Raw genomic sequence first — 12,390 nt, 5'->3', positions numbered from 1 at the left:
GTTTTTCAGAATTTTGTCTCTCAAAGGCATAGGGAAATCATGAAAGCATTCTATCTAATAGATAAAAAAGAGATAAGAATGTTTTGTTAACAATCTAATTATATTTAAAAGTACATTTGTGAGCACTAAATTTAAGTGGAATCAAGACAGATACGGGGTGTTGAATGTTTAAACAAAAAAAGAAAATCCGTTTCCTGAAGTCAGTAAATCAAGCTCAGAGAGAATACTAATAAAAATCAACACAAAAATTTTCAGTGAGGAAAAGTATGTTATTTGCTATGCTGCAGACACAACTATTAAGTTAAAAAGAGTGACTATTTACAGGGCTGCAGGGGCAGCAGTACTGGCCAACTTTACTGGGAATTATCATAACCATTGCACATAGATGGTCCCAAGGCAATGCTAATTCTGTTTACAGGGCTTCAGCCTTCAACTAGGTTTGCTCTTCTCACTTTTCCTTGATTCAGATTCAATACCATATTCCTCACAGCTGGGACTCTGCAGAGAGGCAGCTTTGACTAGAGTCACACAGACTAAAGGTGGTATCACCAGCTACAAAGATTACTCATTCACTTTGGCCCTTGTTTTTCATTGCTTAATGGATTTTTCAATGGAGTAGAAAAGGAAAGTGAACTTTTTTTTCAGTAATGGTATTTATTACAGATACCGTCTTAAAGGTAGAAGATTTTTGGTGGCTTGGGTCCCTGAGAGACAGATACTGGCTCACAGAGAAAATGAAAATTATTTTGCCTTCCATATCCTCCCATGCTTCCCACATTTCCCTTCTTCACAAAACCCCATACAAATTTATTCTGGTCTATGAGATGGTGTTTTCCATTCTAAGAATTTTATAAATATGGTATGATCCTGGACAGGTTTTATTCTCTTTTTTTGTTCTCTTTTAGTAAGTCTAAATTTAATGAAAATTGGACCTAGCCACGCTCTGTGTTGGGCATGTGGATTTCCTGAATCTCAGCAGTTAACACCTTTCCTTCAGTTCTTTCCAATTATCTACTTGTCCATAATATTTCTCTTATTCTTCTGGCTTTAAATATCTTCCTTTCTAAGGAAAACAAATGGTTTTCTACAAAGAAAGTTCACACTAAATTAAAAATATTTTCTAATTTTTGAACATTTTGCTCTTTCCCACAAAAATACATTTTAAAAAAATTCAAAATTAGTTTTTTTTTTATCACACACATTTTCTTCAAATGCTTATCTCTTTATTTGCCCTTGTGTATCATACTCGTGTTGTCTTTTCTCTCACAAATAAATTTCCAGGTTCTTTTCCTTGAAACATAATTTTCTGCCTCACTAGTCAAAAGCAATTTCTTTAAAGCAGTTCTGGTTTGTCCAGGATTTCAAATGTATTTCGAGGTAGGGGATCATAACATATTAATAATTTAATTTGCCCATGTTTTTTTCCACCCTCTGTATGTCTTCGTAAAACTTTAGTCCTCAGCAGAGCATCACTTTATTCAGGAAATGCATTTCTATCTTATGCCTTCTTATTGAAAAGAAAGTATATAGATAGCGCACAAATCACACAATCAGGAATGGAGACTTTGGCAGGAAACACGTAATCTCCAGCCTATAAACTTATTGGGTAGCTGCTGTTTACCTGCTGTGGGATAGTGCATGGAATTTGGTACATGAGATATTTCTAGGTGAGGAACAAATCTTTAAAAACCCTGTAAGGATATCATAATTAAAGTATTTTTTCAGAGTTTAAGATAGTAAATACAAATTAAGATTCATGGATTTTAAGAAATAACCAGAAGTTGCCAACTGAAAACTAGTTCTTCTCTGTATATAAGGAGTTCCAGAAGGCAAATTTCAGCAAGGCCAGGCAGATTGGAGTTGAAGAAATATAATGCTTCTATCAATGCACAAATAAAAGTATGAAGATGAATTTAGAGACTTCAGTTGAGGAGTACTTCATAATAACACACATAATGGAAAATTAACAGAGCATTGCTTGACTGTATTTAGAAACAAAATGAAATAAGGGCAACAGATATATGTTCTGCATTCTTACCCACAAGAAATACTGCATTTTCTCTCTGCACCAAGGAGAGACCTTTCTTCTCTAACCTAATTTGGCTTTTGGTTTATTAATCATGCTGTGGAGATTGTGTTCAGGCATCAAAATTACCCTAATCCTCTATGGTGGTAGAAACCAATCAGTGGTCAGTGCCTGAAGCAGAGGAGGCCAGGGGTCAGGCTGCCTCTATCCAGACCCTTAACCAACCTTGAATTTGGTTATTTAAAAAGGTATTTTCCAGAATCACGCTGGATTTTCCATTATTGTTTCTTTTCCTGCAGAGTGTTTGGGATGTTTACCCATACAGAAGACAGAGAGACTGTATATGCCTGGTTTACATTTTCCCACTGGCTTGTATATGCCAACAGTGCTGCGAACCCAATTATTTATAATTTTCTCAGTGGTGAGTTTTCAACTGTTTCTCCTAACCAGCGTGATGGATCAATGACGAGGAGGGCTGGGACATTCTCGAACTGTATGAACAGCTTAGTTGCTGCACAATGAGATATTTTTTTTCCTGACCTGATTTGTCTTGAGTTTCTTCCTTTCTGAGAGGGAATACATCTCACAAAACTCATCAGAAAAAATTTCCTCCATTTTTTATTTCTGTAAAATTTAGAGGAAATTTTGTCTAGAAGGAAAATGAAAATTGTGAGAAATGAAGAGCATAGAATCTTGCTTGTCATATTTTTGAATTATAATTTACAATAATATACAATTATTTTTATCTGAAAATAAAAAAGCTTTTCAGTATTATTTCCTTTGTCAAAATGTGTAGCCTAACTGAGATTAGTCACTTTTCTAATTTTAGATGTTTTGCTCTATTATGAGTAACATATTGTATGTTTATCTCAAGTTTTCTCACTGACCACAAAAATGAAATTACTTCAAAATAACACATAAGATAAATGATACACACACACACACACACACACACACACACACACACACACACGCATCTGCAACTGATTTCATCTACCTCTTTTTTTAGAATCAGAGTGATTATAAAAGAATCATTTAAATAATTATTGCTTTATTTACAAACATTTTGCCCAACTCACTTCTAGAATTGTGTTTTAATTACACCTTTATGTTGTCCTCTTTTCTAAACCATTGGCTATTTCTTTTTTATTTCAATCTCCAAATATATAGCAATTTTATAGGAATGAATAAGCAAACAATTTTACGGCATATGTAATAAATATATGCATTTTCCAACTTCATCTTTGGTTTCTGGTTGTGTGGATTAAAATAATCTAGAAAACAACCAGCCAATTCGATTTTTAAAAATTGCTTTGTCTTTTTATTTATTTTTTTCTTCGTGGCATATGTGCTATAAATACCTAGTTTATTTTGCCTTTCAGAGAATCATGTGCTGGATGTGAAGTTTGTTTTTTATTCAGTTGCCCCCTCCTTCGTGTTTTCACCAGCTCCTCCCAATCTCACCCTCCATAATTAGACGACTTTAGGGCTGAGACAACCAGATAGCACTGCGTCTGGTCTGTGTTTTGTTTGAAGGGAAAAGGACAGGGAGGATGTGGAGCTGTAATTCCAGAAGTACTGGAGAATCATTGCCAATGGGTTTAGCGATGTCTAAAGCCCTGAGGCTCCCATTCAACAGAGAAAGCCTAGTAGGAGGTCATAAGGAGAAATGTTTGAAGCTGAAGCAAGGGAACCAAGTAAAAATATCAGTATGGAGGCTGAGAATGATGCAGGGAAGGTGACTGATTATTACCGAGAACTTGCTATGTGCCTGCTCTTGTGCCAAGTCCTTCAACATGCATTTTCTCATTTAATCTCTTAGTAACCCATTCTGGTAATTGAGACTCAAAGAGAAAACTTGTTGATCCCCAACACTGTCACACACCCTCTTAAAGGTGATTGTTCTGTTTCCATAGATCTCCAATTTCCTCAGCTTACCTAAACACAAGGAATTTCCTACAAAGTATCCCTCTCCCCCGCAGGGAAAGCATTTGTTCTTCCTTGTGTAGATGATGAAACTTTAGGTATTTAAAAATATTTCTGTAAATATTTTGTTGAACTGATTGTGTCAGAGAAAATTTCTTCAGAGTACAATGCAAGAGTAATTTCTATGTGGTTCTGGCAATGTATGACATGAGTTTTATCATTTGTGTAATTATTAAATATCTCTGGGCATATTTCTACTGACAATCACTTTGAATATATTTATATTTTAAAATTTAACATATTTAAAATATATTTTCTATATATTTAAAATATACCACATTCACAAATGCATAAATTTTTACTGTATGTGAATGAAACAAATTCCAAGGGTCACCAGTGAAAATCAGCGCCATTATTTTGTAGAAATACCTTATTGTTTCAACAGTCTACCAAGCTTCCAGTAAACTTAATTTCCTTTTCCTCTTTTCTCCATCCTTGCAAAATATTGCACCTCATTGCTAGTTTGGTTCAAAGGAACCCCTCAGTTGGATCCTATTCACAATTTGTTTAAACATATTTACACCCAATTCCTTTTCCTTTCACTTTCCCTGGTTTGCCAGGAAAATTTCGAGAAGAATTTAAAGCTGCATTTTCTTGCTGTTGCCTCGGAGTTCACCATCGCCAGGAGGAACGGCTCACCAGGGGTCGGACGAGCACAGAGAGCCGGAAATCCCTGACCACGCAGATCAGCAATTTTGATAACATATCAAAACTCTCAGAGCAGGTTGTGCTCACCAGCATAAGCACTCTCCCAGCAGCCAATGGAGCGGGGCCGCTTCACAACTGGTAGAATATTTATTCATATGGCAAGAATACCCGAGTAAAACTATTCTTTTTTAAAACTCTCTGTAAACATAAATTTTATTATCACGATGATCTGAAGCTAAACTTACTTTGTAGATAATTTTTATTTTTCATCTCTTGTTCTTTGGAAATAAAAACGTCAGTTTAAAATAATTTCTCAACTTTTGATTTAAACATGTTAGAAATTCAGCCTCCACTTTTAGTTCTGCATATTGATTCGTCAATGAAATGTTTGAACGTTTTTAGTTCTTTTTATAATCCCTTGTTATTTTAATCTCTCACATTCAAATTGATTGCTAAAAATTATCAAAAGTTATTCAATGATTTTCTTTTACCTACTAAGTAGCAGTACTACTTAGCGCTACTGAGAAGTAGCAATTAACTCTGAATTATCGACAGACATGTTAGCTGGCTTTATTGTTTTAAAAATCACAAAAGACTGAAATTACAATGTGACATCTGAAAGAATATTTTATATAAAATAGCATGCTATATTAGATAATTCCAGAGCTATATTTCAAAAACATAAAAAATACTATTAAATTTTATTTTCCATTTTTTTTTATTACTAATTTACACAAATTTCTCAGGTTTGCGACCGCACCATTACTAACATTTCTTGTTTCAACATATGACCAGTAAGACTATTAAAATAAAAATTCTGGAGTAACTATTAATACGTAATAATTTCCATCTCTAAGGAAAGTGTTGAAGAAAGACTTCAACATTTAAGAACAAAGTAAAATCACATTATTATATTCTTCCAACCAATATAAATGACCTAGTCAGCCTTGCTGGGTTAAATTAAGAATGCAGTTGACAAAGAAAAGGAGTAGTAGACTGTTAAATCACAGTTGAGTCACATATTGGAAAGATTAATGCTAAACTAAAATTTGAAAGGAGTGCTCATGAAAAGACGCTCTTTAGGTCATATTATAGCAGCAGATGCTCTGGTTTTATTGAAACCAAAGATATGAGGCACAGTATTTTAGGAAAGCTTTTTATAGAAGATAAAAACGAATATCTTAGCCTTTTCTCACTTTTTACAATTCATCACTCTCAGAGAAAAACAATACAAACAAATTATACACACCTCTTCTTCAAATATTAGAATTTGGGATATTATTACCTTGAGTAGCTACCTGCTCATTCAAAGTGTATTTAGATTACATTGCTAAAAATAAGAACTATATCAATAAAAGCAAAGTATTCTAACTCTCTCCTTTCTCCCCTTTGTACATTTAAAAACCTTTTTCTTATGTATGCTACATCAGAGGAGAGTTGCACTTTTCATATTGTGATGAAAGTTAGCACTTTAAATACTTTGAGGATAATCTCAAATTATATTAATATGCCTTAATAACCAATTAATATCTCAGAGTTAGAAACAGATTCTTTAGATCCTAAGATATCTAGTTCTTATCATGAGACAGAGAGAGAGAGAGGGGGGAGAGAGAGAGTCTGAGAGATGGCAGTATTGTGATTGTGCATTTAGGACAGACTTGGAAGTCAGAGTTCCTTTGCTCTAAATCAGTGGTTCTTAAAGTGTGGCTCCTGAGCCATCAGCATGAGCATCATCTGGGAACTAATTTGACATGCAAATTTCTACCCTATTCCAAACCTACTGAAACAGAAGCTCTGGGGGTCGGACCCAGGAATCTGTATTAGCAAGCACTACTGGTGATTCTGAAGCATCGTCTTAAAATTTGAGAACCACTGCTCTAAATAACAACTAGCACCTATTTATTAGCCCATGTGAAATAAAGTTTTTTACTGCACAGGTATCTACAACAGGAGCCGCCATCATCACTCCAGTCTACTTGCTTGGAAGTCTGAGAGAAGAAGCTGAATATTAATGTTGAATCTCATGTCATCTCATTCCGAGATAATCATTTGCAAAGCAATTGCCACTGTGTTATAAGTGCTGTGTGAAAGAAGACTGGTTCTAAAGCATTTATGTGGTTTATGGTTACCTGGATGACTTGAGTTTCTAACTAAAACTTTCAAAGCCCCAAGTTTATTGGTACTTAAGTCTGAGTTTTGCAGAAGTAGCCATTTTCTAAGAATGAATATGGCCTGGCAGGGAAAACAAAACAAAGCAAAACAAAAAACAGTACTTACAAGAAACTCTGAGAATGGAATAATAGATCGCATACATAGACTCAGTGCATAGTTCCAGGAATTCTTCTAAGAGATCTAAATTTGGTATGATTACTTACAAGGACAAATTGTATGGAAACAGGTGTTCTGAAACCCTGCCGTTCTTATGGAACAAAAGGACAACTACTTACCTCATTATGTGCTCAAGACACAAATGAGACGACTTCTTATGAAAGCAATGTGCTTGACTGTTTTATGTTTTCTATGGAATATGTATCTCACTCTTTTTTTGCTGTATTTCAAAGATTTAATGTAAGATATTAATATCATGAAATTTTATCAATAGGGATGAAAGAATAATTTTATCTAATTTGCAATCCATTTGGACCTCATCATTTATGAATTTCTGCAAATCCATAAAAACTTTTAATATTTGATTTCATTCATTCTTGGCAAAAGAGGACTTCCTCTTTCTGAGGAAAATGACTTCTAACTCAAAGGCTGGGAGAGATTCTTGGATATTAATTAACTGACGCAAAACATTTAAAAGTTAATTGTGTCATGCACAAAGAGATTGAATTTCACTCCCAGTGTACATTGTTTTAATGAAAATTAAAGTAAATATGCTTATAAAAAATTGTGCGTATATGCTTAAACCTGAAATATCACAACAACAAAAACCCTAAAGCTGTTTTAGGGTCACAAATTGTGAAGAGGGCTATTATTATTTTAATGCTAGTGTAGTAATAGAGTGTTTGCATTTAATATAAATCATAATAACAATGAATTGCATTTCAAGAAACCAGTCATCACAATTTAGAAAGTTTCAATTCTAGTTAATTTTATAATATATGACTTTTGTACTTTCTACAAGTCACAAGTCTAAAAAAACAGTAAATTCCAAAAGGTTATGTGCAATTAGTTTTCAAATTGCATGAAGCAAAATAATAGATTTTTTAAAGAAAATATGTAAACAGGAATTATTGAGAATTTTACTCTGTTCTATTACCTAATTACCACAGAAGTGAAGAGCAAAGGCATGAAAAACACTGCTATCTTCCAAAGTTCAAAGGGGATTTTTTCTACAGGAAATGGGATGGGGTGGGGAGAGAGAATCCCTCCCACTTGCAATGCGTTTCTATTCTCTTAAGTTTTCCTTATAAGCTTTGGAGTTAGAATGTCTTTTAAGTTTCTCATGAAATGTTTTCCTGTAATTGTTGTATCCCATGTGTGCAGCATCATGTTATGTTACTTGTTTAACAATTACCATATATATTTAAAATTCTTTATGTCTGATTGTGCTGTCTTCATGAAGAAGTTTCCTGTCAAATCCAATGTGATCATACACCTACTGCTGTGAAGGATGCTCATTTTGTGGTTTTAGGTAAAAACCATATTGAGAATTCTATAATCACATCCACGTCACCCTCTATTGTATGAAAAACCTTGTTGATTAGATAAATTGGATATTCATTTATAATTAGTGTCAAACCTTTGCAGTTGAAAATCGAATTAGCCCTCTAATATTAATGACCAAAATATTTTCCCCAATAAGTTTATATAACCAGGGATAATCATGATCTAAAAGGGTTTTTCTGTTGTTTTTTGGAGCAGGTTCTATAATAAAAAAATTAAGATCAATACAGAAATGTTTCATAAAACCATGTAAATATATACATACATTTAATATGTATAGTGTTACATTTTGGAGCTTTTATTTGATTGAAAAGAATTCATCTGGTTTTTGCCTTAGAGGATATGATGACCTCTTCATTTTCGATTTCTTATCAGGCCAGTAACTATAGCATTTACATAATTAAGGCCTTTTTTTTCTTAGCCAAAAGTATAAGACTTTCAGGACTATTTTAAGTTCAGTGACATTTTTAAATGTATGTTTTCTGCTTTTCTTTTACCTAAAAATGATTCTGATAAATTTCAGAATCAAGTGCCAAGAATTTTAATAAACAAAAGCATTTTTATTCAACGCTGTTTATTTTTATTCTAAACTTTATCAATGATGGAGCCAAAGTAACTGGGCAAGGGTAATCCTTGACTCCTTCTAGCAAAATGTGATTTGAGTGTAAGGCGTTTCTCAAGATGAAGTGGAACTCACAGTGAAATCTCATGACAAATCATTTATTTTAGTGGGGAGAGTGCTTTGCTCCAAGTCCCCTGTTATCATAGACCAAGTACTTGCCACTCCTCCTCCTCCAGGGGTCAGCCCAGAAGAAGGTCACCACACTGTCACCTTCACCCAGCCCAGGGGCTGTCTCATGGGAAGAAGGGAAGTAGAGAGGAAAGTTCTTACAGCCCCTCCTTGGTCTTGCCCTCCTTTCACTGTTTTCTCACTATCCATCTGCCGTCGCTAACCCCAGCCCCATGTCCAAACTAAGCCTTGCAGGTATCTCTCCACAGCCTGCCTTCCCCAACAGAGCTCTCCAACCTCCTTCAGCCCAACCCCATCCAACAGATACAGCTCATGGTCTCAGCTTCTTGCTGTCTCCTCAACGGACAAGTACAAGTTGCTAATTTGAGAACAGATTAAAAAAAAAAATTAAAAATCTTTTTTCCCCCAAAAATAGCCATTTGTTTTCTTCCCAGGACATCCACATTTATCAGTGGTCTTCTGGGTAGTGTCTGCTCCCTTCCCAAGCCCCACCTCAAGTGTTGCTTCAACCAGGAATGGCCAGTCAGTGGGGAGATATATCATAGGATGTATTGTCTCTGTCACCTTCAGAAACAAAGTATCTATTCCATTACCTTTTGCAAGTCCAGTTCCTATTCAGTAGCAGAAAGATAATATTCAGTTAAACAAAAACCCTGTCATTTAATACATAATCCATTTCCAATCAACTTCACAATATGAGCTAACATGTTCACTTCCAAGGGAGATTGGTACAAACAAAATGTGAGACTAGAAAATGCTTTACAGTGTGTGGCAACATGAGGCTTGATTTATTGCAGATGTGATAGTGAGAGCTTTCTAGAAAGAAGTGATGTCCCCTTCACAGGGCACACATTTAAAAGCTCTCTTTATATGGTTCAAGTAGACAAAGTGGAGAACTTGTCTATGAAGCTATGTCTAGGTCATGTGGAATATCCAGTATGGAATGGGAAAAGTGACCATTTTAGAGTATTACCAACACATTAATTATAAAATTTAGCATATATTGAGAACTTAATTGTGCCAAGCATTCTCTTGTGAGATTTTCATACCTCATTTCATTCAGGCCTCGCAGTAACTCTGCTAGGTATTAGCATTTGCAAGTGAAGAAAATAAGTTATTTACACAAATTCATATAGTTAGTAAGTATAGAAGCTGGAAACAATACCCTGCTTCCTCTGACTCCAAAATCTCAAATAATATTAACTCAATAAGTCTTCACATTTTAATTTCATGCACATTTTATACATATGCAATGTGAATTGCATGCACATTGTATTGTCTTAGCCTCATTTTGCTACATGCACCAAAAATAACCTTTCCACTGTGTCACTATTTTTTTTTCATTTTCTGTAATCTCTTAAACTAGTCATAATGTTATTTTCCTCGAGTCTAATTTCTCTTAATAAACAGAACCTTTCTTTTATGTGGATTTGTATAATACTTCTTTTTAGGGTTTTGGTCCTAGTCCTTCACATATCTTTTGTAATGTGCTCTATCAAGAGTTCTTTTGTGCTTTATAAAATATTTTCAGAAGGCTTGTCAGTCTTTAAATCTGGGAAAGTAGAATTTGCAGTTGTGGTATCCCTCCATTGGTGACCACCCTCTGATCTTTCAAAGCCCAAGGATATAAAAACTACATTGTTAAAAAATTCATCTTAGACCTTACCTAGCCATTCTTGCTCCAGTGGCCATCATTGAACTTGTCTTACAATTTGGACCAATTTAGATCTTTAATCATAAAAATATGTCATCTATTACAGGACCATACTCTTTGAATTTTGTATCTTTTCTCAGATTTCTAATGAGAAATTTCAAATTATAAATGGCCACTTTTTCTACTATGTTAAGTCTTAAGTTCCTTTTTGCACCATCTTTCTTTAATAAATATTCCTTGTTAATTATAACTGAAAAATCATCACATCTTTGTTTCTAACATACTTGATGATTTTTTACTTGTTTTTTAATTGTTTTTCTTCTGCACTGTTGGGTTTTGCTTTGACTTAATTTTGTTTGTTTGTTTGAAGCTGTTCTGCATGGGCTAACCTATATCCACGTTTGTTTTCTTCATTCATATTGACACTCCCCTCCTCTCAAAATGACAGGTTTTCTTATGAGATAATTCAGATTTGACACAAAACATAACAGTTCACATGAGCAGAATTGCTACACTGTCTTTAACTCCCTAGTTTATCCATTAGGTAAAAAACAAAACAAAACAAAAATACGGATGCAGGCCACATTACTTTATAAAATCATCACATGTTTTGCCAGCTTAACTAGCTAATTGCCTGACGGGTTTGTTTTGCTTTCTAAATATTGCTTTCTTGATCCAAACGTCATAAATATTTTCCTCATATCCCTCTTTTGGTATCACCTGTTGATCATGAATTTACCAGAGAAATGACCACCGATTTCCATTTATCGAATACCGCAGTTCTTTTCATATCATGCTCAGCAGTCTGGAGACATTGGCCATGGACCTAGTACCACCTGAGAAATTTAGTTAGTTCTCACACCTGTCCTAATTTATGCCCAACTTAGTCACCTTGGAATGTGTGGAGTTATTCTATAGCTCCTAAGGCTGTAGCAATCTGGGGCAAATATAAAGAAGAGCTCTATAGATTGCCTCTCTCTTCCAAAATTCTGGGTCAATAATCCACAAGAATCCAAGGTTTTTGAGGTCAAGGATCTTCTTTGCCCTGTTTATTGTTGTATCCCTGGTATCTACAGCGGTTCTTGACACATAGAAGGCACTTGATGAACAGTTCTTGAATTAATTAATAATAACTACAAGGGAATTATTCTGTCAACTCATCCTTTGGCTCCATTTCTCCCAGTTCGTCCCATTGCGCCCCCTAGGAAGGGATTTCCACTGTGAACAAACCATCTATGGTTTCAGAGTTTTCAAAGTCCATAACTTCTTTTGCTAAAATTAAGCCTTAGTTTCAGAACACCATTCCCATTCTCCAGCCACCATCAAACTGGAAGGTAGTACAAGCATTCCCTTATTCACCAATTCTATGCCTAGATGACTACTCTTCCATTCATGAGTAAAATCCTGGTCCCTCTAAGAAGCTTTGTCATCACTGACCTCTCTGTTGCTGATGTTGTCAGCCTCTTTATCCCTCCACTCCTGACTCACACACAATGGCACCTGGCTTGCAGTTATACTCTCCAGTCCCTGGGTTATTTCCAGTCCATGTGGATGCTGAATCCAGGAATCCAGCTCCAGATTTCCTTGACCTCTTTATTGTGAATGACTTTAATTTCCACTGCTGTTCATCAAACCTTTTTCATAGACCACATC

General features: G+C 34.9%; 1 protein-coding gene across 1 annotated transcript in view; it reads left to right on the top strand.

Moving 5' to 3' along the window:
* HCRTR2 (hypocretin receptor 2) overlaps window positions 1-6,652 on the top strand; it is a 104,192-nt gene extending 97,540 nt beyond the window's left edge. The window contains exons 6-8 of the mRNA XM_037844008.1: window positions 2,326-2,447; window positions 4,573-4,798; window positions 6,598-6,652. Of these exons, the coding sequence (XP_037699936.1) occupies window positions 2,326-2,447; window positions 4,573-4,798; window positions 6,598-6,652 (403 nt within the window). The remainder of the gene's footprint in view (window positions 1-2,325; window positions 2,448-4,572; window positions 4,799-6,597) is intronic.
* Window positions 6,653-12,390: the final 5,738 nt, after the last annotated feature.

The sequence above is a fragment of the Choloepus didactylus genome, chromosome 7 (genome assembly GCF_015220235.1).
Source record: "Choloepus didactylus isolate mChoDid1 chromosome 7, mChoDid1.pri, whole genome shotgun sequence".
Classification (NCBI taxonomy): Eukaryota; Metazoa; Chordata; class Mammalia; order Pilosa; family Megalonychidae; genus Choloepus; species Choloepus didactylus.
Note: the sequence above shows the minus strand (reverse complement) of the source record. Positions and strands in the feature narration are given on the sequence as shown.